The sequence below is a fragment of the Pelophylax lessonae genome, assembly GCF_965119305.1.
Source record: "Pelophylax lessonae genome assembly, chromosome: 10".
Classification (NCBI taxonomy): Eukaryota; Metazoa; Chordata; class Amphibia; order Anura; family Ranidae; genus Pelophylax; species Pelophylax lessonae.
The window spans coordinates 205,791,095-205,817,240 of NC_138777.1; the positions used below are offsets into that span (position 1 = coordinate 205,791,095).

At 43.9% G+C, this 26,146-nt stretch overlaps 1 protein-coding gene across 2 annotated transcripts; it reads left to right on the forward strand.

Moving 5' to 3' along the window:
* Positions 1-10,628: 10,628 nt before the first annotated feature.
* LOC309565295 (mixed lineage kinase domain-like protein) lies at positions 10,629-26,074 on the forward strand. 2 transcript variants are annotated; one of them, XM_082270197.1, is made up of 11 exons: positions 10,629-10,670; positions 11,647-12,109; positions 14,350-14,439; positions 15,837-15,996; positions 16,110-16,207; positions 16,497-16,632; positions 16,854-16,938; positions 17,657-17,805; positions 20,008-20,057; positions 24,656-24,808; positions 25,703-26,074. In XM_082270197.1, exons 1-11 carry the CDS (start codon positions 10,644-10,646, stop codon positions 25,774-25,776), a joined length of 1,485 nt encoding a protein of 494 aa, XP_082126323.1. In that variant the 5' UTR covers positions 10,629-10,643; the 3' UTR covers positions 25,777-26,074. The 2 variants fall into 2 exon arrangements, with proteins under 2 accessions (XP_082126323.1, XP_082126324.1); XM_082270198.1 differs by lacking the exon at positions 10,629-10,670 and adding an exon at positions 10,774-10,795.
* The last annotated feature ends 72 nt before the right edge of the window (positions 26,075-26,146 follow it).

Genomic DNA, 26,146 nt, shown 5'->3' on the forward strand with positions numbered 1-26,146 from the left:
CCACTCGGGCGTTATCACAAGCAGCGGGAGGGGGGGGACGTCCCCTCCCTCTGCTTGTGATAACGGCCGAGCGACTGATTAGCCCCCTCCCGCTGCCTTCCACCGCTTTGCCCGGGTCTCCCGTCCCACCGCGTGACCCGAGCGACCAGCCAGCATATCTGCTGGCTGGCCAAAGACCAGAACAAAGCCGGAATCGGGTTAGATTGGGTCTCCGATGTAGTAACCTGGAAGCCCCATCACAACGTCACTTTCAGTTTACTCGACAGCCAACGGCGCTGATTTTATTTAATCCAAAGTATTCAAAAATGCAGATTTTGGGGGGAGGGGAGGGAGGCCTGGCAGACGGCGATGCCTAGGTGGGAGGAGGGCCCCAGCGCTGGCTTTCTTTCTATCGTGTCCTGTGAGTGGAGGCGTGTCGGCGTCGCATACTGATGTGACGTCGACATGTCCCGCCACCAGAAGCCGCGGGTAACGGACGGGATGGTCATCATCACCTCACCGGAGATGACTGACCTGTCACATGCTTGTTCCCTTCTCTCCTCTTCTCTTGTGAGTAATTGTGTCCTATGTACTACAGCCTCACTCTATTTGAAATAAAGCTCCCCTCAATGGTCTCTTTTAATAAAAATATATGAATGAAAAATATATGATTCATATATTTTTCATATATTTTTATAAAAATGTTGTGGGATAATGCAAATGTACACATTATTCCTCCGAGGAGAGACCATTGAGTGGAGCTTTATTTCAAATAGAAATTGTGCAAGTAAACTTGCGCCAAGGAGGAATATAACCTATTTAGTGAAATTGTATGTGTTTATAATATATTTTGAGCTGCTGCTGAGAAAAGGATGAATGCTTAATTATAGATTTTAATATATGTGTCAGCGCTGCTCAATATTGTAATCAAAAAGTGCTCTATGTGCATACAAAAAATATATTTCTTGAATTGGTGGAGGTGTATACTACATTTCACCAACCACCTACATGAGTATGTGCCAAATATTTATAAAGCAAAAACACTGTGCAATCACGTATATAAATAGCAATCACAAGTGCAAATAGCTGAACCAATATAAGGTGCCAAGTGCAAATGTGCTGATGTACAAATACAGTAATGATGATATTTTTTGAAAAATACAGCGAATTACAAGGCTGTAGAGAACAGTGCGCTATTGCAAACTTATATTCTGAGGTTTTAATTATTTTAATATAGTCAGTTGTGAACTAAAGTGGGCCGGTCTAAGGCATGAAACTCCAGGCCTGAAAATGAGTCCCACTCTAGCCCTGGCTGCAGGCATTGTACAGGAGAATGCGGGGCTGCAGGCATATACTACAGGAGATGCAGTGCTGCGGGCATGGTACAAATCAGTGTTAATTTCGTCGACTAAAACCGACTAAAACGTTTTCGTCTACTAAATTAACACAATTTTAGTCGACTAAAATACAACTAAAACTAAAACAATTCAGATAACTAAAATATGACTAAAACCAAAATGGCATTTTAGTCTTAAGACTAAAATACGACTAAAACTAAAATGGCATTTTAGTCAAAAGACTATAACTAAATGAAAATTTGCTGCCAAAATTAACACTGGTGCATGCTCAAAGCTTAATACCATAAATAATAACATATTAGATTTTTCACTCCAGGACCAGCAGTAGTATATAATGAGTTTGGAAATTGTAGAGAAATGCTTAAATAATGCATTACAAATTACAATTGAAGTACACCCAGTCGATTATAGATGACTAAAATTAGTGTTAGTCGACTAAAATGTAGGACGTAGGACATAGTAAAATGTACTGGAGTTTTAGTCGACTAAATACGACTAAAACTAAAACACTTGCAGAGGACTAAAATGGGACTAAAACTAAAATGCCATTTTAGTCCTAAGACTAAGACTAAAACTAAATTGAAATTTGCTGCCAAAATTAACACTGGTACAAGTGTACCATGCCCGCAGCACTGCATCTCTTGTAGTATGCCTGCAGCCCCGCATAAAGGCAGGTAGTGTGGCTGTGGAGACTCACCTGTCCCTGAGGCCCCTTAGATTTAAAAATGGCGCCTCTCGGCGCCAACACGTCATTGCGCATGTGCCGCTGCTCGGAATAGCTTGTATAGGTTTGGCTATCCCTGACATGTTAGCACTGGGCGGCGCCATTTTTAAATCTAAGGCAACCCAGAGGAACGGGCGGCCCTCCCACCGACTGGCCCACTGGCAGAAGTCCCGGTTCTCCCGATTAGCCAATCCTGGCCTGCCGCAGCCCTGCATTCTGCTGTACAATGCCCGCAGCCCCGCATTCTCCTGTACAATGCCCGCAGCCCTGCATTCTCCTGTACCATGTCCGCAGCCCTGCATTCTCCTGTACCATGTCTGCAGCCTTGCATTCTCCTGTACCATGCCCGCAGCCCTGCATTCTCCTGTACCATGCCCGCAGCCCCGCATTCTCCTGTTCCATGTCCGCAGCCCCACATTCTCCTTTACAATGCCCGCAGCTCCGCATTCTCCTGTACCATGTCCCCAGCCCCGCATTCTCCTGTACCATGCCCGCAGCCCTGCATTCTCCTGTACCATGTCCGCAGCCCCACATTCTCCTGTACAATGCCAGCAGCTCTGCATTCTCCTGTACCATGTCCGGAACCCCTGCATTCTCCTGTACCATGTCCGCAGCCCCGCATTCTCCTGTACCATGTCCGCAGCCCCGCATTCTCCTGTACCATGTCCGCAGCCCCGCATTCTCCTGTACCATGTCCGCAACCCCGCATTCTCCTGTACCATCTCCGCAACCCCGCATTCTCCTGTACCATGTCCGCAGCCCTGCATTCTCCTGTACCATGTCCGCAGCCCCACATTCTCCTGTACAATGCCCGCAGCTCCGCATTCTCCTGTACCATGCCCGCAGCCCCGCATTCTCCTGTACTATGTCCGCAGCCCCGCATTCTCCTGTACAATGCCCACAGCCCCGCATTCTCCTGTACAATGCCCACAGCCCCGCATTCTCCTGTACAATGCCCACAGCCCCGCATTCTCCTGTACCATGTCCGCAGCCCCGCATTCTCCTATATCATGCCCACAGCCCCGCTTTCTCCTGTACCATGTCTGCAGCCCTAATAATGCAGGAACTACTTTTGGAAATATATGTGGCGCCGCAAAGATGGCGTCACACCGATTGGGACAGTGGCGTGGCTGGCAATAGGCTGCGATTTGGCATGCGATTTGACATGTTAAATCATGCCCGTGTGAACGGGGGCTAAGGCTCCATTCACACCAATGCTTTTGCACGCTTTTTGCATAAATTCAGGACATTTTTTTTAACATAGCTTCACAACAATGCGTTTTTGTGTCTCTGCGTTCTTAGAAAGGGTCAGGGACTTTTTTAAATGCAAAATTTATTTTTATTTTTTTGCTTTTTTTGGTTTAATAGACTTCAATGGAGAAGCTGCAGAAAAGCATGTAGTGTGTTTTTACCCCGATTTTGCCGCGATTTGCGGTTTTAAATCTGCCCAACAACAAATTCCCCCCCCCCCAAAAAAAAAACATAAAATACGTAAATCGCAGTAAAACCACGGCAAAATCGTGGTAAAAATAGAAGAAAGCACAACAAAAAGCAATACAGAAACACTCAAAAGCAACATTCATTGATGTGAATCGAGTCTTAGCCCCCGTTTACATCGGGCCGATTTGACATGCAATTTGACATATCAAATTGCATGCCAAATCGGAGCCTGTTGCCAGCAACGACTCCGCCCGAATCACTGCGACTCCGACTTTGCGGCGCCGCACCAATTTCCTGCACTAGTTCCTGCACTATTTTTAGTGACTTCGGGAGCGATTTCAATAGAGATCTGTCATGAACACGCACAGATGTCTGTAAAAATGCCCCCAAAGTCAGGCTGAAATGCCTGTTTGAAATCAAACCCGGATTCAGTGTGAACCTAGGCCTAAAGGCCCGTACACACGATAAGAAAATCTGAAGGGAAATTTCGTCTAATGACCAATCTGCTGATTTTCGGATTGTTAGTATGGTGCTTTTGACAGCCGACTCCAACTTTTCGGCCGAAAAAATCCTGATGTGCAGGCTATAACATTTTTATCGTCCGTCAACACAACGTCCGATTTTCGTCTCATTAGTACAGATTTCGATGGAAAAAAAACTTAAGAGCAAGACTAGGCATGCCCAGAGACGAAAGAACACATACAAAGCAATCCAACACATGACATCACTTCTGAAGTAGAATTCTGTCGTACGGGAAAATTCGCATGAAAATAACCTCTTCACTTTCCACATCAGACTAGCATGCCACAAAAAACGGACGACAGATTGTTCGATAATCTGATCGTGTGTACGGGGCTTAGGCTAAAGGGCCAAACACTATAAGATTTTCTGAAGACTTTTTCCTTCAGATTTACCTTTTCTATGTAGTGCAAGGGCCTGCCAGATTGCATACAAATTGAAAGTGTTTAGGTTTGACCTCATATTATATGGTTTTGGTAAATCTAAAGGAAAAAGTCTTCAGAAAATCTTATAGTGTGTATGGCCCATACGTTTTCATTACTGCATGTCGGGAATTAAAAATGTGCATGCTGGAAATTTTTGTTTAGTTTTGGATGCATTCATTCATTGAGGAATTTCATTTTGTCATATTCGTTATGTTGAACCAATTCGTTTCCGTAATCCATTTCATATCTTCGGCATTCGTTGAGTATATTCGTTGGTCTGGGGGGATTTGAAAATTTTTGCAGTGTTTTCGGAAGATTGCTATATATTCAATATATTATCGAATCGGATGGATTTGAATCGGTCACATTCATTATTTTCAGACGCTAGTCCAACCCACCATGAGAAATGGCATGAGCTGATTGGACAATATTGACTATTGTCATGTGCATCTGAATTAACGAATGAAACTTAATTTGGATCCATTTATTATCCAAATCAAATTATCAAATGAATTAGAAAATAAATTAAATTTCCCCATGGGCCTGAACTACTATCCCATCATGTAACATCATCCGAATGAAACAAATGAGTTCGTTAATTCTGTTATAATTTTTTCGGCTTAGTTAACATTTGTTACGATGTCCATTTGGAGATATGTATACATTTAAAGCGGTAGTATCCCGCTTTTTGACACTTTTACATACAGGTAAGCCTATAATAAGGCTTACCTGTAGGTACAAATAATATCTCCTAAACCTGCACGGTTTAGGAGATATTTGCAGCGCATGCGGCTTCTGCGCTCTGAAGGTCCGGGGGGACCTTCAGTTTTGCTTGCCGGGAGCTTGCCGAAAATCACTCCCGCGCGCATGTGTGGGAGTGACGTCATCGCGGCTCCGGCCAATCACAGCGCCGGAGCCGCCGAACCCGGAACAGTCGCCGAGGGATCATGGCAGCGCCCGCAGCGATGTCCGGGTGTCCGTGTCGGGGCTTCGTTCTAAGGTAAGTAACACATAATGGGCTAGTATGCGATGCATACTAGCTCATTATGCCTTTGTCTTGCAGGTTTTTTTTTTTTTTTCCTTTCTTTTTAGGGTTTACAACCGCTTTAAATCTCCGAAAATAAAAATTTCATCTAAAAAACGAAAGGAAACACACAGGTCTGTCGGGAATGTGCACAAATTTGCGCATTTTCCTGACACCCACAGTTTGTTTTTTTAGCAGACATGCAGTGGTGCTATTAATTGTTAGAGATACGCCCACTCATTTGCAAATGCGTGCACCATGCGGTTCAGTGTGACGTGTTTTTGTAAAATAGTCAGGGACTTCTTTTCTACGTTTCTTGTGCATAGAGTAGACCAGTGATGGGGAGCCTTGGGACCCCAGATGTTTTGGAACTAAATTTCCCATGATGCTCATGCTCTCTGCAGTGTAGTTGAGTATCATGGGAAATGCAGTTTCAAAACATCTGGGGTGCCAAGGTTTGCCATCATTGGAGTAGACAATAAAAACGTATGGGCTGCCCAACACATATTACATAGGAAAGCGCGAAAAACGTGCAAAAAATAAACAACGGCTCATGTAGAATCTGTAATGGGGTAAACCAAACCCTACGTTCAGCAAGATCAACCGATCAATAAAGAAAATAAATAAAATTAATAACTACAGTGGGTACGGAAAGTATTGAGACCCCCTTAAATTTTTCACTCTTTGTTATATTGCAGCCATTTGCTAAAATCATTTAAGTTCATTCTTCTTCCTCATGAATGTACACATAGCACCCCATACTGACAGAAAAACACAGAATTGTTGACATTGTTGCAGATTTATTAAAAAAACTGAAATATCACATGGTCCTAAGTATTCAGACCCTTTGCTCAGTATTTAGTAGAAGCCCCCTTTTGATCTAATACAGCCAGGAGTCTTTTTGGGAAAGATGCAACAAGTCTTTCACACCTGGATTTGGGGATCCTCTGCCATTCCTCCTTGCAGATCCTCTCCAGTTCTGTCAGGTTGGATGGTAAACGTTGGTGGACAGCCATTTTTAGGTCTCTCCAGAGATGCTCAATTGGGTTTAAGTCAGGGCTCTGGCTGGGCCATTCAAGAACAGTCACGGAGTTGTTGTGAAGCCACTCCTTCGTTATTTTACCTGTGTGCTTAGGGTCATTGTCTTGTTGGAAGGTAAACCTTCGGCCCAGTCTGAGGTCCAGAGCACTCTGGAGAAGGTTTTTGTCCAGGATATCCCTGTACTTGGCCGCATTCATCTTTCCCTCGATTGCAACCAGTCGTCCTGTCCCTGCAGCTGAAAAACACCCCCACAGCATGATGCTGCCACCACCATGCTTCACTGTTGGGACTGTATTGGACAGGTGATGAGCAGTGCCTGGTTTTCTCCACACATACCGCTTAGAATTAAGGCCAAAAAGTTCTATTTTGGTCTCATCAGACCAGAGAATCCTATTTCTCACCATCTTGGAGTCCTTCAGGTGTTTTTTAGCAAACTCCATGCGGGCTTTCATGTGTCTTACACTGAGGAGAGGCTTCCGTCGGGCCACTCTGCCATAAAGCCCCGACTGGTGGAGGGCTGCAGTGATGGTTGACTTTCTACAACTTTCTCCCATCTCCTGACTGCATCTCTGGAGCTCAGCCACAGTGATCTTTAGGTTCTTCTTTACCTCTCTCACCAAGGCTCTTCTCCCCCGATAGCTCAGTTTGGCCGGACGGCCAGCTCTAGGAAGGGTTCTGGTCGTCCCAAACGTCTTCCATTTGAGGATTATGGAGGCCACTGTGCTCTTAGGAACCTTAAGTGCAGCAGAAATCTTTTTGTAACCTTGACCAGATCTGTGCCTTGCCACAATTCTGTCTCTGAGCTCTTCAGGCTGTTCCTTTGACCTCATGATTCTCACTTGCTCTGACATGCATTGTGATCTGGAAGGTCTTATATAGACAGGTGTGTGGCTTTCCTAATCAAGTCCAATCAGTATAATCAAACACAGCTGGACTCAAATGAAGGTGTAGAACCATCTCAAGGATGATCAAAAGAAATGGAAAGCACCTGAGTTAAATATATGAGTGTCACAGCAAAGGGTCTGAATACTTAGGACCATGTGATATTTCAGTTTTTCTTTTTTAATAAATCTGCAACAATGTCAACAATTCTGTGTTTTTCTGTCAGTATGGGGTGCTATGTGTACATTCATGAGGAAGAAGAATGAACTTAAATGATTTTAGCAAATGGCTGCAATATAACAAAGAGTGAAAAATTTAAGGGGGTCTGAATACTTTCCGTACCCACTGTATATAAATGAACAAATTACCAAATAGAAACTGAAACCAAGTATCCTCTGGTTGGGCCATCTTTTTATGAAATCCGGATTTTCCCCACATAGTGATGACTCATCCCCCAGGATGATGTCATCGTGGAGTTTTTCACTTCCACTTTCCATAGAGAATTGATTTCACGTATAGATCCAAATCGCTGATTGTATGATGGATTCTACTCTACACAGACATCCCGCAATCTCATTCGAATTTAATCGCTCTACAGAGCCCATACATAGGAATTTCAATGGGAAAGACAATGAAATGCACAACAGCTGATACAATGTGAAGCAGCTTCAGCTGAGCTAATGAGAGTGGAAGTTTAGGAGTTTCGCAATACAGGAACTGGGAGTTGTCAAATTTCAGGATAACAAAAAGTATGAAGACAGCCTGAGACTTCACATCCACCGCTTCGCCTGGACACAGTAAGTTATCGTTCTGTCCTGTTCATAGAGGAGATAGAAACATTTATTATATGCCTTACCACAAAGCTTACACTCTAATGTTCCCCCACAGTCACACACTATTATTAATATACATGTATATAGCTCTGGCATATACTGCAGCACTGTACACAGAATACTGAGCCAGTCACATCCGTCTGCACCAGAGGAGCTTGCACTTTAATATCCTCCCACAGTCACTCTCTACTATTCTCATTTTATGTAGCTCTGACCTATACTGCAGTGCTGTACAGAAAACACTGAGCCTCTCACACCAGTCTCTGCATGAGAGGAGCTCACACTCTTATGTCCCCCTGCAATCACACACTATACTTGTATAGCTCTAACATTTACCACAGTGCTGTACAGAGAACACTGAGCCATTCACATCAGTCTCTATACCAGAGGAGCTTACACTTTAATGTGCATCTTGCCATCACACACTACTATTATTTATATTTTTTTTACATTTATATAGCTCTGACATATAACACAGTGCTGCACAAAGAATATTGAGCCATTCAAATCAGTCTCTATACCAGAGGAGCTTACACTCTAATGTGCCTCTTGCAATCACACACTACTATTATTTATATTATTTTACATTTATATAGCTTTGACATATAACTGTGTTGTACAGAGAACACTGAGCCAGTCACATCAATGTCTGCACCAGAGGAGCTTACACTCTAATGCTCCCCACAGTCACACGCTAATATTATACATCTATATAGCTCTGACATATACCGCAGTGCTGTACAGAGAACACTGAGCCAATCACATCATTCCCTGCACCAGAGGAGCTTACACTCTAATGTTCCCCTACAGTTGCACACTGTTGTTGTTATAATAATAATACATTTGCATAGCTCTGACATATACTGCAATGTTGTACAGAGAACACTGAGCTGGCCACTTGAGTCTCTGCACCAGAGGAGCTTACACTCTCTCATGTGCCTCTTGCAATCACTTATTTATATTATTATTTTACATTTGAATAGCTTTGACCTATAACACAGTGCTGTACAGAGAACACTGAGCCAGTCACATCAGTCTCTGCACCAGAGGAGCTTACACTCTAACGTACCCCCACAGTCACACACATATTAATAATAATAATATTTTATAGCTCTGATATATACTGCAGTGCTGTGCAGAGAACACTGAGCCAGTCACATCACTCTCTGCACCATAGGAGCTTACATTCTAACGTACCCCCCACATTCGCACACATAATAATAGTGTGCGACTGTGGGGGTACGTTAGAATGTAAGCTCCTCTGGTGCAGAGACTGATGTGGCTGGCTCAGTGTTCTCTGTACAGCACTGCAGTATATGTCAGAGCTATAAAAATGTATAATAATAATAATACATTTGCATAGCTCTGACCTATACTGCAGTGCTGTACAGAGAACACTGAGCTGGCCACTTCAATCTCTGCACCAGAGGAGCTTACACTCTCTAATGTGCCTCTTGCAATCACTTGATTATATTATTATTTTACATTTGAATAGCTTTGACCTATAACACAGTGCTGTACGGAGAACACTGAGCCACTCACATCAGTCTCTGTAGTAGAGGAGCTTACACTTTAATGTCTCCCCACAGTCACACACTGTTATTATGCAGCTCTGAGGTATACCACAGTGCTGTACAGAGAATACTTAACCAGTCGCATCAGTCTCTGCACCAGAGGAGCTTACACTCTAATGTCTCTGGGTGTGCGGCTTTTCTTTCTGTCCTTTTACGTCCTCTAGATTTTTTATAAGATTGAATTTTTGAAAAAAGGCTGCATGCATGGGATAAATGTGTAATCATTTCTTAGCCTGAGGGTGTGTTTAGGTGGAGGTTAGGGTTTTGTTGAGTTTATTCATGATGGTAACAATTTTCTGTTTCTATGCTGATGTAAGCTATTTTTGTTTATATATATTTATTTAATTTTGTATATATGTAAATGTTTTTATTATGCTTGTGAGATTTTTAATAAACAAAAATTTACACTCTAATGTTCCCCTACAGTTGCACACTGTTGGTGGTATTATTATTATTATTATTATTATAATGCATTTGCATAGCTCTGACATATACTGCAGTGCTGTACAGAGAACACTGAGTGAGTCCCATCAGTCTCTATATCAGAGGAGCTTACACTCTAATGTGCCTCTTGCAATCGCACACTACAATTATTATTTTACATTTATATAGCTCTGACATATCCCGCAGTGCTGTACAGAGAATACTTAACCAGTCACATCGGTCTCTGTACCAGAGGAGCTTACACTCTAATGTCCCCCTACAGTCACACACTGTTCATTTATGTAGCTCTGATATATACCACAGTGTTGTACAAAGAACTTCAAACAATGTGGTGTATCTTGTGAAGCATGCTGGGAATATTTGCTTGAGCTGTAGACATGTGAATTTATTGCGGAACCTGATGTTTGAGGAAGAAATGAGTCAGAAGGTGAACATGCACGATCTGCAGTTTCAAGGAGTCTCAGATGTGTTCTGATCTCTCCAATTGGCAGTGGTCTGGTAGGTTAGGACTTTGCCTGCTTCTATGAGCCAAGACAGTTTCATGGGGTGTAGGTAATGTGGGACTTACCAAATTTAATGACTGTTTGTTTTTGTTTCATCTCAGTCCTGCTGATCACCTGCAGCCTCATTGCAGCCACTTTCTGCTGTCTACATGCACTTCAGTAATGTCTGCATGACATTTCTCGAGGGGAGTTTCCTGGTGGAAACTGTGGACTGTGCCTTGCATCGTGTGTCAAAATAGTCACTAGTAGTCCCCATGGGAAGCCCATGTGACAGGGAGCCAAGGCAAAAGCACAACTGGGAGACAAGGACAAAATGTTATCACCCAATGAGAGGTCTGATCATGAACCTTTATGGCAGGATCACCAGGGAATAATTTAATGAAGCTGGAGGATCAGGAAGATTAAAAATTACTTTTGAAATGATTGTGTTCGAGTTAGGTGATTTGTATGATCCAGAATAATTAGTGTGGTGTAATTTTGTTGCCAGTTTTCATTGTTCCTGTTTCGGTTTATGAGAAAAGGGGAACAAGTAAATCTACCAAGCATAGCCTTCCTGGGTGTATTGGTATGGTGCAATATGCACAGTTCAAGGTGTCTTTTCGAAAACCATCCTTTACTGTGTGCCTATCTGAAACTGGTGTCACTTTACTACTAAGAACCTGAAATCAGAAATGAGCCTTGCCAAAAGCTATTCCCCTGTCCAACAAGAAGGCTTTGCCTTGCCATTATTCAGCCTGATCAACCAGGATATTGTCCTAAAAAAGAATAGACCTTCATCTTCAATCTCTGTATGGGTTACCAGTCTGTCTTGGAACAGTTGTACTTTATTGACCAAGCCCTAACCCTTGCACCTTCCACTCTCATCCATGATTCCTTCTCTAACCCTCTTTATCTTTGCAGGACATGGAGGCATTGGAGGCATTGGGTCAAGTTTTCGCTGTTGCTCAGACCATCTATGTCCTGTGTGACCAGGCCAGCTCCAACAAGAAACAATGCCGCCGCTTGGAGAAGAGGATCAAAATGTTGCTTCTGACTGCAAAGACTCTGGAGAAGCAGCAGGATAAGTCAATGGCTCTGCTGGCAGTGGTGGGGGAGCTGACCACCACGCTAGAGAATGCCAGGTGTTGGGTCATTAAATATTCCCACCATGCCTGGTGGAAACAGGTTCTGAAGGCCAATGGCATCAAGGAAGAATTTGACCTGATCAATGAACGCCTGGGGGATGCTGCCACCCAGATCTCTGTCCTGCTGGCTGCCGAACACCGGGCTAAATTTTCTAATTTCTTCAAGGAGAACACTAGGAAGAGGCAAAATGAAAAGGATATAGAGGAAGACCTGCAGGAGCTCAGCGCTTACCTAAACAGTGAGTTTTTTTTTTTTTGCTCTACCTACAGCCAATGTAGACCATAGCCTAACCTATTGATATGTAGAATAGCTTATAGATATGCCATTGATTTAATCATAAACACTTTCTTGCTATGCTACATTATATTGTTTGTTTTTTTTGAACCCGTACACAGCTGCAGAATAACATGAGTTGTATTAATGATCTAGCTAATGTACAGGGTTCTCTACAGATCTTTTCTGTTCCAGACAAGTGTGAGTAAGGTCTGTATCGTATTTTTATAAATCTTCTGAAAATGACAATAAAGCTCTGTCATGATCCAGTCAGGCCAGAGTTCATTTAGAATATGTATCCTGTTTTAACAGAACAGTGTCAAAGGAAGGCCACGTGTTTAAAGGGGTTGTATACAGTTCCTTCGTGCCACCCCAGAAAATACATGGAGTCAGCCAGAAGTGAAAAGAATGTGCAACCCAAATTAAATGTTCAAATAGCAGGATGAAAAGAGGCTACAAAACGGACACTTTTCGGCCACTCATGGCCTTATGACTAAGAGGCAATGTGTGGCTGAAATGCGTCAATTTTCCTGTGCTATGAATTCCCTTTGTGTCTTGTGTGAATCTAAATAAAGGTGTTTTTTTTTCTCTCTCTCTCCCCCCCCCCCCCCCCCCAAATACATACTTGAGTCAAATCTCGATCCAGCGATGAGCACAGGCTCTCTTGGTGCTCTCCCTCCTCAATGGGTCAAATACAGCATGTCAATCCCAGCCAGGGGGTGGGGCTCAGGAACGAGCACACACAAGTGCTCCCAGAGCAAACCGCTTACTATGGGGGCACTTTAGGGGATTGGAGGACCTTAATTATGAAGAGCGTCTGCAATCGCTTGATTTATTCTCCCTGGAGAAGAGATGCCTGAGGGGGGGACATGATAGCAATTTTTAAATATCTCAATGGGGATCTCCGCTTAGAAAAAAAGCTGTTCAGTCGAAGGGATTGCATGAGGACTCGAGGGCATACAATGCGATTTAGAGGAGAAGCGTTTTAACCTCAGGCAATGTGGGGGGTTCTTTACTGTTAGGGCTACAAGAGTGTGGAATTCTCTACCACAAGAGGTGGTTTCTGCGGGAAGTATGGTAACTTTCAAAAGACTCTTAGACGTACATCTCAAGGATCCGAACATTCAGGGTTATGTGAGATGATTACAGCCACACACACCTACACGGGTTGAACTGGATGGACTATTGTCTTTATTCAACCTCACCTACTATGTAACTATGGTGGCGGGGGGGGGAACCAGGAGTGCTGGAGGAGGGCCGAGAAGAGGAGGCTCAAGGCTGCTCTTTGCAAAACCATTGCACAGAGCAGATAAGTATAACAGATTAGTACAGTGTGGGGGATGTGTGTACCATAACATCTATCCTATCTATCTCTCTCTATTATATGGACCCCATGGTATTCAGGTCAGGTGTCTCCAGTGAAGGGTACTGGTAATATTACATCATACCATACGAAGACCTTTAGATAGTTGTGCACTTCCTACCTTGTGGCAACAGTTTGGAGAAGATCCTTTTCTGTTCCAGCATGACTGTGTACAAAGCCAGCTCCATAAAGACATGATGTGACCAGTTTGGTGTGGAGGGACTGGAGTGCCCTGCACAGAGTCCTGACATCAACCCATCTAAACACGTTTGGGATGAATTGGAGTTATTGAGCCAGGTCTTCTTATCTAACATCAGTACCTGATCTCACAAATTCGCACAGACATGCTCCAAAGTCTTGTGGAAAGTCTTCCTAGAACAGTGGTCCTCAACCCTGGCCTACAGGGCCCACTAACAGGCCAGATTTTAGGTATTACCTTGGGGAGATGCAGACTAGAGTACTGCAATCACTGAGCAGCAAATTATATCACCTGGGATGTATTTCAGTTATCTTGCAAATCTGGCCTGTTAGTGGGCCCTGTAGGCCATGGTTGAGGACCACTGTCCCAGAAGAGTGGGTAATAGCCACAAAGTGGGGGGTCAACCTCATATTAAGGACCATGGTTTTCAGATAAAAATGTCCAAATAGGTGTCCAGACTTTTTTTGGCCATATAGTGTGTTTCATGACTCATCCCCTGCCAGTTATTGGGTGGAGTTTGGTGGCTGAACTGATAATTCCAGTGACAAGAACAGGAGCCCCATAGTATTCTCCATATGAGCTTACAGTTGTGATTTTACCCAATTGAAAATGTAAGAACACACTGTCTTTTTGTTTGATGCAGGTCATGTGCTCCAAATACAGGACAAGATGGACAACATGCAGGATGCAATGAGCGAACTGAATGCTAAACTGGCTGAAATAAGTTTAGCATGTAAGTACTCAGAACACCAGCACAGTGGCACACAGATATGGGTATGGCCAGTGGTCCAGAAATGTCTGATATAGCAGAGACAATGGCACTAATGTGTATTAAGAAAATTCTCATTATTACCTCCATCTTCAATTTTCACATGCGGCAGTATAGGCCAAATCCCCAACCTTTAGGTAGGCAGCCATAGTATACGTTCTACCCAGAATTCAAGACGTGTTAAGAAAAAAAGTGGATGTTCATCTAAAAGACAAGATAACGAGGGAGCATGCTATTGTAAATCAAGTTGGATCCTCCTAATCACTAAAATATAGCTCCCAACTGTCCCTGAAAGTCCCTCTTTCTTCCTTTTTATTTGCCCCTCATTTTGGTCTTCTCTATATAGTTGTATATAAAATGCACTGTTTTATCTTTCAAAAAGTGTTTCCCAGTGCTAAACCATTCATCCAGTTTCTAAATTTCTGCATTGGTAAATTTCAAAAGTTAGTATAAAGTAATAGTAGTGGTCAAAAAAAGCACTTGTGGGTTTAACTAATAATTTTTTGAATAATTCTTCTTTTAAGGGGTTTATTCTATGCCTACATATTTTTGCGATTAGGTGTCCCTCGTTCCCATCTCAAAAATTTGGGAGGTATGTAGGAACAACTTTCAGTTAAAAAAGATCTTGCAATTTCAACATTCATCAATAGTGCCATAAGGTGGAGCTTTAAGCCTAGTACACACGCAACGATTATCGGCCAACCGGTCGTCCATCTTTTGTCCAGAGTGGTGTTTTGTTGGAATGTGCCTAGACTGCACACGAATTTTCTCGCCCAACAAAATTCTACTTCAGAAGTGATGTCATGTGTTGGATTGCTTTCTTTGTGTTCTTTCTTCTCTGAGAATGCCCAGTCTTGCTCATAAGATTTTTCCCTGTCGAAATCTGTACTGACTGCACGAAAATCGTCCGTGTTTTGACGGCGGACAAAAATTTTATAGCCTGCACACCAGATTTTTTTCGGCCAAAAAGTCGGAGTCGGTTGTCGGAAGCATCATACTAACAAGCTGAAAATCGGCAGATCGGTCGTCGGATGAAAATTCCCTGCCGATTTTTGACGCGTGTGTACGAGGCTTCACTCTCCTATTCACATATTTACAGGCTCCCATTAGCCTTTGTGTTATGAACAGAATAACTCATCTCAGTGACTCCACCCTTATTGGGTTGGATAATCCTGAGATTTCAGTCAAAAGGAGCTACAAGACAGGCTACTTGCAATGTACTGTCTCTTTGGCTTTATTCCCACCATACATCTGCAGTGGTGTGCAGCAAAATGAACAGGGTGAGAACAAGCTTTTTAGGTAGCTCATAGTGCTCTGGGAAACTGCAAAGCAAAGTGAAATTCTCCACTTTCTATTTCTAGGTGTCCGGCCAAAATGGAACATCACAGAGATCCGAGCGACAGATCTGAAGCGAGGAGACCTATTGCTTGAGCGACCCACCCATTACCTGTACCAGGGAGAACTCCACCGCAGTCCTGTGGCTATCAAAGTGTTCAAGGATCAAAATGTGCAGAGTGAAGAGTGAGTTCCTGGGGACACATAGACCAGTCCTCTTCTATCTCATGGCAGGTAGACCAGTCCTCTTCTATCTCATGGAAGGAAGGGCAGAAGGTGACCATTTCTCTGTTTTACAGATTCATTCGGAGGACATTTCTGGCTGAGAGCCAAACGATGAAGAAATTTGAGTGTATGAATATTTTACGACTCTACGGTATCTGTATAGATAATTCAGGTGAGGATAGTAACCTCAATTCAGTCTCCATATCCCTGAGCTGTTCGGTCTTCTCCGTTCTCATCCAGATTCTCTGCAGATCTGTTCTGGTTTCCCAGCTCTGCTTCTATCCTTTTTAAGGTCTTTGTCCTGGTTACCTGTGTCTCTTCTCACCCTCCTCCTACCTCCCCTTCTCTGCAGCTCTCTTGACCTGGTGTCCGGTCTCTGACCCCCATTCTACTCTCACTAGCTCTCTATCCTGGCCCCATAGTCTCTGTTCCATCCTCATTCTTTCTGTCTTTTGATTCAGGCCCAGAAACCTACTACTCGTTGGTGATGGAGTTATGTGAGAAAGGGACACTACGGGAATTGTTACATGCTGAACCGAACTTGCCTTGGGATCTGAAAGTTGTTATGGCTCTAGATGCAGCCAGAGCACTTTACAGGTGAGACCTCTCCATTTTATCTGCTAATTAGAAGCATTTAATTTCTTGACGAAGCTGGTTTAGCTTGGAGATGGTCAGAGACAAGTGACCGCATTTATTAAGTGTTAGAAAACAGTAATGCTGAAATTGTGAAATATTGACTCGCAATTTAGGGAATGTGAATATAGCTTACTTTTTTATTGTAACCCACCATTACCTTAATGAAGTCATTCCAATTACAGGTTACATCAGACTGAAGCAAAAGCCATCCTCCATGGGAATCTGAGCAGCTCCAAGTTTTTGGTGGATGGGACGTACTGTGTTAAGGTACCAGATATATCCTCAACAACACAAACCCCCAATGAAATGTCCAACATGAGGATGGACTGATCTCATGTAGACCATTCAGCTGTACATAGCTGCACTGTAGCTGCAAAATTGCTGGGTTCCATAATCTAGTTGGCTTGAAGTCTGCTGAGGTGGATTTTCATTGTCAATGTTTTCTGTAGTAGGGTCTATGGGTGTCGGGGGAGGTCAGTGTTGTCTTTTTGTGCATAATGTGTTGAATATGTAAGGAATATACTTTGGTATATGCATAAATATGTGAATAGATATGTGAGTAATAAATTAATTTAGTGAATGATTTAAATGAATACAAAATTGTGCGTTTGTAGCAGCTGCTATAGAGATATGGTAAACGTGTTGCAGGTAAGTAGTCTATAATGGCTACCTATAGCGCTTGCTAAAATTAATTGATTGCAATATTTATTGCAATCAATTAATTTTAGCAAGCGCTATAGGTAGCCATTATAGACTACTTACCTGCAATGTATAGAATAGACCTACTACACTCAGGAAGCAAGGCTTACAGACAACAAGGGTACAAATCATTGACTGTAAAGAGTGTGGAGGAGCTCCACCATGACGGTGTGGACAATGTGACCTAATGCTACTTAAAGTGACTCTGCACAAGGCCTGAACTTCTACAATTTTTCCAGTCATATATGCAATGCCATTAATCCACCCATTGCATTGGTGTCCCCAGCTGTCAGGATTTGAGCTCTCCAAGACAGAATCGTCCATCCGGAGACCCTCCAATGTGGTGATAAGGAAGAAGGACAGAGAGCTAGAGTACATCGCCCCCGAGACATGGCAAGAAATCAATGCATATGACAAACGCAGCGAGATTTACAGGTAAGGTGCTACAATTTTATATTCGCAGAGATGATCTGCAATAGGATCAGATCATTCATTCCATAACAAGTCAACCTTTGCAATTTCTGCTTGCATGCGCTGCTGCTTGCAAATATGGATTCACAATCCTGGCAGGTGCATAGTAAATTATGCAAGTGTATGAGGTCCTTCTTACACATGATCCATACATCAACGTAGCATATGCTTTAGTAAATACAGCCCAATGTTTAGGAAAGGTGGGGTCTCCTATGGTTGGTGTCACCCAGTGCGGTAACTCACGGTGTCACCCCAACCCCTTTCAATAATGTTTCTTTTTTTTTTTTTACTAATGTAACTTGTAAATCATAGCTCCCATATAACACTAAATGTAATGGCAATAGCGACATTAATAACTAGGAGAATTAAAATGACCTTTAAATTACAATATCATATGAAAATAATAAAACACAGCTGTCAGTTCCCCATGCATCTCTATGGGGGAATCGGATGGGAACGGACCGTCTGTCCGTTCTCATCCGATCCACTGGACGGATGGAAAATAGGGTTTCCATCTGTCCAGATTTAATGGATCGGATTGGATGTCAGCGGACATAGAGATGCATGGGGTGACTGTTCAGATCCGGCAAAAAAAACTGACAGGCGGATCGGAACGGTCCGCCTGTGTGAAAGGGGCCATACATATAAAGACCAAAGTGCATTTCCTTAGTGCAAATTCATATATAGTGCAATATTCATGCATAATATTTGTATTATTCAAAAAAAGTGCAATTACATTTACTCATAAAGTGCCAATGTGGAAAATAGTGTGGAAAATAGTGCAATTAAACTTAAGGTGCCCATACAGATATAAGGTGCTTCTTTTTGATTTGTGCTGTTAAAGAGTCCGTAACTTCAGTATGTTTTATTTATCAGATGCAGTGCTTGTCTCACTCCATTTTTGTCAGTTTTTTTGGCGGATCTGAACGGTCCCCCCATGCATCCCTATGGGGCATCGGATGTCAGCGGAGACATGTCCGCTGACATCTGATCCGATCCGTCAAATCTGGACGGATTGAAACCCTATTTTCCATTTGTCCATCGGATCGGATGAGAACGGACCGACGGTCCATTCCCATCCGATTCCCCCATAGAGATGCATGGGGACCTGACAGCTGTGTCTCCGCACACATCGGAGAACAGCTGTCATCCTCCTGCTCAGCAGGGGATCGGCGGATCGATCCTCCTCTGAGATAAACGGAGTCCGCTCGATGGACGGACAGTGTGAAAGGGGCCTTAGTGTCAGTGTGAGTGGATGCAGCCAGGTGGACAGGAGAGGGGGGTGCAGCCAGGTGGAAAGAAGAGGGGGGTACAGCCAGGAGGGGGGGGGGAATGAGCCAGGAGGACAAGAGAGGTGGGTGCAGTCAGGTGGACAAGAGAGGGAGGTGCAGCCAGGTGGAAAGAAGAGGGGGGGTGCAGATGGAGCCAGGTGAACAGGAGAGGGGGTGGAAGCCAGGTGGGGGGAGGACAGAGCCAGGTGGACAGGAGAGGAGGGGTGCAGCCAAAATTGGGGAGGACAGAGCCAGGTGGACAGGAGGGGGTTGCAGCCATGTGGACAGGAGAGGGGGTGCAGCCAGGTGGGGGGGGGGGAGAACAGAGCCAGGTGGGTAGGAGAGGGGGGTGCAGCCAGAGGGAGGAGGGGGGGTGCAGCCAGGTTGACAGGAGAGGGGGGGTGCAGTCAGGTTGACGGGAGAGGGGGGTGCAGCCAGGTGGGGGGGAGGACAGATCCAGGTGGGTAGGAGAGGGGGGTACAGCTAGGGGGAGGGGGGGATGCAGCCAGGTGGACCAAAGAGGGGGGGGAGGACAGAGCCAGGTGGAATGGAGGGGGGGGTGCAGCCAGGTGGACAGGAGGGGGGGTGCAGCCAGGTGGACAGGATGGGGGGGTGCAGCCAGGTGGACCAGAGAGGGGTAGGACAGAGCCAGGTGGACAGGATGGAGCTGTAGCACTAGTCTCATAGGAGAGATTTTGGAATGTTGCCCAAGTCCTCCCAGATCGTTTGCCCCACAGCCTGGCACACAGGCTCATTCACTCCCCCATTCAGACATTGAATGGTAAATATGAGTAGGCTGCTGCACACAGAAGGCTTTTTATCTTAATGTATAGAATGCATTAAGATAAACATCTGCCTTTACAACCACTTTAATAGTTGTCATCTTCTCTTTCAGCCTGGGGGTGGTGATGTATGAAATCGCTACAGGAAAATCGCCCTTTCACGGTGAGTCTATGACCCGACTTTTCCTGTTCTAGTACACAATATTGCAGAACTGCGAAAAGGATTCAGGCAGTTGTAGAAAAAATACTGCACAGTTGGAACGCTCTAAAGAAATTCCATGAATAGTTTTTAATGATCAAGAGGCATCCTAGAAAACTCAGTATATAGGGATGGGATGGGGTGGGGTGACCTAAATTAAATCAATCTATGGCATGACCACCCTTTTTGCCTTTTATAAACCCTAACTAAATGACATTAGGTTTGCTTTTTCATTTAAATTGTCATATTTTGATCGTCCTTTGTTCCATCTCAGTCCTACTGATCCTCTTGTGCAGTCTCTTTGCATCTACTTCCCATTTTCATGCATTATAGTGATGGCTGCATGGCATTTCTCGGGGCAGGTTTGCCAATAGTGACAACAGTGGACTATGCCTGTGTAATGTGAATTGAAAGTCACATGGTAGTCTTATGGGGTATTTGCATGTGCTTCATCAGAACTAGCCTCAGACAGCATTTTGGGCATTTTACCTCTTGTGTCTCACTTTTGCCATAGCAGAGATTTTGTACATCAGCCACAACCTCCATTCTTCAGTGTGGTTGTCCCTTGCCCAGCTTTTCTCCCTTTTACATAGCTTTTTCTACTTCAGTTCATCAGTTTGGGTGACTGGGTCAACCAACACATGACGTCATTAACCATTAGCACCTGTTTGTTTAATGAATTTCTGAGGTTGTTTCAAAGACATTCAGATATCTTATCGCTTAGAAAGTTTGTAACCAGCACTTTCGTCTATCCAGAATACATAGTCCAAAAAAATATTTTTCTTAGGTTATCTAAAGTTCTTGTGCCCAGTACTGTATAGGGGCAGTTTGTGATCTCCTTGTCCCTGTGAATTATATTTTTATTTATTTATTTATTTTTTTGTAACCACAGGGGCCTTTTGCGGCACCCCTGTACACCTGGATAGGAAGGGCAGCTGGGGTGGCATATAGAGGAGCTGATGCCCTCCATCCTCCTCCTTCTGTATAGAGGAACCGGTGTCCTCCATTTTCTTCCTGCAGCTGCTGAATTCCTGCAGGAGGGAGAGGAGGGGAAGCAAGCATTCAGCGACTGCAGGGAGAAAATGGAGGGCATCAGTTCCTCTATACACCACCCCCTCCCCAACCAGCTGCTGAGAGGGATGTGTCAGAAAGGGGAAGGAACCAGTAAATATGTAATTTACTGGCCCCTTCCTTTTCTGAATGGACAGAGTCAGTGATCGATACCGATCACTGACTGTGTCTATTCATAACTGAAGCATGTTGCAACTGTGTTTACTGTGTTTCAGTTTGTGAATGAATGGGTAGTTCTGTACAGACTTATTCCTGTATGTTGATTCTGTGCAGATGAGGCTGCAGAGATGGAGATTGAGAGCTGCATCCTCAATCTCTTTCCCTGTCTTAAAGGTGAAATGTTAGAGGTCTGTTTAGACCCCTGATATCTCACCAAAGTAGCAAAAAATAATTTAAAGGAATTTAAAATGTTGATGGGGAGACCTTTCTCTACACAAGACCATTTCCCTTGGTCAATGGCTTCCTCCAGAATCGCTCCCCAGCTGGAGAGACTGGCATCTGTAGTTACCACCCTCTAGGTTACTGGAAGAAAGGATTTCCTCTTCTTTCTGGTCACCAACCACAAATTCAGACTCTGATGTACTCTTGGTACCAGAGAAATGGACTGGTCCAGAGACTGAACCCTTCTGGTCCATGTAGACAGAATGTTGTTTTGCAAGGGTCTGGCATGGCATTGAGCATAGGGAATTGCCCCGAAAGGGGACACCATTTTTCCCAATAACTCCCATGCAAAGATGTACAGAAGGATATCTTCGCCTTACTACGGACGGAACCAGATCCTTAAGGTCTGTAATCTTTCTTGTTGGCAAGAATACCTTTGCCTGTACTGTGTCCACAAGGAATCCCAGATTTTCCAGATGCTGGACTGGCTGAAATGCTGACTTTGCCAAGTTAAGAATCCAACCCAGACATTCTAGGAACTGTACTGTTTGGAGGACAATTCAGCTTAGAGCCGAAGCCTATCGATCAGTAAGTAATGGATTGTCCAGATATCCTATTACAGATATCCTTTGGGACCTTAGAACAGCCAATACTGGAGCTAGGATATTTGAACACACTTGGAGCCGTTGCTAACCTGAAGGGTAGGGCCACAAACTGAAAATGACGGTTTTCTACTGCAAAGCGTAACAACCTTTTGAGCCTGGAATATAGGCATGTGAAGATATGCATCCTTGCCGTCTATGGATGCTAGAAATTCCTCTCCCTGTAGGGAGGCCATGACTAAAGAAATTGACTCCATAAGGAAAGTACAAATGTTCAGAAACTGGTTCAGAGCTTTGAGGTTCAGAATAGGTCTCACGTCTCCGTTTAGGTTTGGGGATTATGAACAGGTTTAAGTAAAAACCCCTGAACTTTTCGTTCTCCGGAACTTCTGTAATTACCCTTTGGGCCCCTAACTGGTCTAGAGCCATAAGGAGAGATCTTCTTTTTAGGGGATCTGGCGGTATGCTTGACCTTACAAACCGAGGATGCGGGGAACACCCAAAATTCCAATTTGTACCCCTGCGAGATGGTGGAGATAACCCAGTTTTCCTGGATCATTTCCACCCAAACCTTTGAGAACCAAATCAGCCTCCGCCCCCCCCCCCCCACCCTCAGTGAGTGGGGGAACTCCTTCACAAGGTAGGCAAAAGGAAGACTTGGCTGATCTCTGGGCCCAGAGCTTCTTCTGTCTCTGCCCTGAGGATTTGTTAACCGAAGAAATGACAGCATCCACAGTAGGGTACATTCCATTTGTTACTAAACTATTCCTCCAGGGTAGGTTGCGACAGACGCAACCGGAGTAGCTACTATGCCTGACAACCGCAAGAGCTCAGATTGGCTAGTCGGCTCTGGCTCTTCAGCGGAAGTAGACCCAGAGGAAGCATGGATAGAATATTCAAGGCCTGACTGTGTCCCTTTTTTGGGGCAGACATTGCTTTATACCAACTTGGGGGTACTAGCTTCAGTGTACTCGATGCTTGTGCCAAGCTATACAGCTTATCACACACAGCACTAAGTATACCAAAGATACAGAATCTGTTTGTGCCAGTAAACCTGCACCCACAGTGACTCACGCAACCCTGCTGCTGCTCTGTGTACCCTTCAGCCTCTGACAGAGGCTTGCGCGTTGAAAACAGTTCCTTAAAATTTTTGCAGTTTTTATGTTGTACTCCGCATGTGCAGCGTGCTACGTGGCATCTACGCGCACACCAATTGTGTTAAAACCTGCCCCCCCTGCAGCGTACACCCGTTTAAAAAAATAAATAATGAAGGTTCATTCATGCATGAATGGGCCTTCGCCATTGAGGGAGGAGACGAGCACGTGGGCACTTTCGTGTCAAGGCAAAAACAACAACATGGGGTGGGAGCAGCTTAGGTTGGTTTGTTACAGCTGATACCTTTCAGGCGATCAGCACAGGTTGAAAACAGTATGTCATACAAACAATCTTTAACAAAACCAGATGTATTTTGCATAGTTTAACACTTTTATAGTCCAACATGGCACATGGTTTCCGTTATCTCCTAAAGGGAACAGTGCATCAAATTATTTTGTAAATATTTTAAAGTGGACTTACCAGTCCTGCAGCAGTATTCTGTTTGAAACAGGAATCCAATTTTCACCCATCACGATGAGCTTTGTCGTGTCGACCTTCAAGGACTGGGTCCCTTTTGTTTTGAGGGGCCATGGCCTTGGACCTGTAGAGCACCCTGCATGGAGTGCCTTTGCGATTTGGTATTGCCAAGAGTCCGGATCCCAAGGTCCAGCGCCTAAAAAGGACATTACAGGCAAAACCTCGTAACTGCTTCTCAAGCCTCGGGTACCATCCTTTTTAGTCTTTGACTTATCTAGATGGATCTGATAGCTAACCCCTTAGATTCAGTTAACTTTGATTGGGGTATGTACCATAATCTTCTTTAAAACATAAGAAATATGTGGAGAGACTCTCCACCGTGACCATCCCCTTTTAGACACTAGCGAAAAAACTGAGGTACTTCCCATGTGGGAGGGGTTATATAGAGGGACATCCTTTCTGATTGGTTGCCAGTTTCCATTTACCTGTAGGTAGCTATATAATCAATATGTAATGATTAATGGCTGTGTCCTGCAATGTATGAAAGGAAAATGTAATTTTAAAAAAGATAATACAAAAAAAAAAAACTACTGACACCAGTGATCTACCACGATCCCACTTTCCACTGGTCCCCGGTGTTTCTCACCACTGGGCTCTGGAGATAAGGGCCCTGGCCAGGGGTCGGGGGGGGGGGGGGTGACATTCATGGTTTCTTGAACCAGGGCCATGAATGTTTTAGTTACGTCTCTAAATGTTTTTGTGTTCTTTCCTAAATCCTAAAATAAACTGCTTGCTTGAATGGCTGTAGAGGGTATCTGTGTATAAACTCCCTCCCTATGAATGGATAGAAATCCTGTTAATATCTCATACACACATTACTTGTCATTCAAGAGAAGGGCCTTCCTTTTAACAACTATTGTTTCATGTTCTCTTCAGACCTGGAGGTGACTGCAGACAATCTGGGGGAGATGCAAGAGAAGTGGTGGACCTTACTAGACAAGGACTTTCCATCTTCATGTCCTGATAAGTTCCGTGAACTCATCAAACACCTCTTACAGAGGAATCCCAAGGATCGCCCATCTGCTGGAGGTAACTAGACTTATAAAATAGTCACTCAGATTACATAAATGGTAATGGCTAGACACCATGCGGATGAAACCAGTCTACCAATCGGAATTGAAAACTAACCAAATTTTAAATCATTTATTTAAGTTTAGTCCCAAAGGAATGGGTACTGGGTTAATTGAGGGATTTTGGCAAATAAAGAACCAGCTTATGCTGCTTGAACCCTACGATGCCAGAGATTCTTCTAGGAACTGGCTGGGGTCTCAGTTTCACAGGCCCATGGATTTGGCCACACCTATGTGGATTTCCCTCCAAATGAAGGAGTTTACCTGAAAGGTTAAGTTATACAAAGCTATTGTAGACAATTTTGCTCTTCTAACCTTGTGGTAACAGTTTGGAGAAGACCCTTTTTTGTTACAGCATGACTGTACAAAGCCAACTCCATAAAGACATGGTTTGATGTTAAGGAATTCAAGTGGCTTTCACAGAGCCCTGACCTCAATGCTACAGGACACCTTTTGAAATTGGAACACTGGCCAGACATCTTTTGGTCACTTGCCTAATCAGTTTGGTCCCTTGAATCTCACACCACCTCTAGTCAAACACTGTATTTTGCAAAACCAGTTTCAACACTCAATTCCTAGCCTTCTGTATGGAGGACCAGGGTATCACTCTCTGTCTTGCTCGTCAAGCAGTAGAGGCATGACTGTGGACCCCTTCCCTATGAACATTACTTTTGGAAGATCTTTCACTATAATTTAGATTAATTCTCCCAGAAACCTTATTAAACTAATAGGGGGTTTAGCTAGGACTTGTTCATGTGTGTGTCTGTCTTTCCCTGGCAAGTGTGCATGATATATGTATCCTACCCAGCGATGGTGTTTGGCTCAGCCCAAGTAATTTCTTCTGTCATTTCAGTAACTGTGGATCTACTCATGGTTAATTTGAATCAGCAAAGGTCGGTAGGATGTCATCAGGTTGCCATGGCATAGAGCGGGACAGCATGTGACTGTTTCTAAACCTAGTGCACCTATCACAAGCATCATGTGCACTGGCCGGCCAATCAGTGCTTCATCTTGATCAGAATGATGTATCGGACATCGGCATTTTTCAGCTACCTGATTGATCAAGGAGGACCCAAGGCGGATTAATATAGGAATTATTACCACTGCATGATATGGTGCATTACTTTCAGTAATTATTTCAGGAATTTGTAAAGGAAGAAAAAAATTGAGTTTTATAATCTGATCGCTCATTGCTGGTCCCTCTTCACTGCAGCAGAGCTACATTTTTTGTTTGTTTCATGGAGCTAATGATGAATGTGAATTGTACCCAAATGTACTGTAGGAGGCTCACTGATTG

Coding starts and splice junctions, on each gene's coding strand:
- LOC309565295 (XM_082270197.1), top strand. CDS start 10,644: ATGTTTGAGGAAGAAATGAGTCAGAAG. Junction 16,208..16,496: donor TATCTGTATAGATAATTCAG/GTGAGGATAGTA, acceptor CTTTTGATTCAG/GCCCAGAAACCTACTACTCG. Junction 17,806..20,007: donor AAACGCAGCGAGATTTACAG/GTAAGGTGCTAC, acceptor CTTCTCTTTCAG/CCTGGGGGTGGTGATGTATG.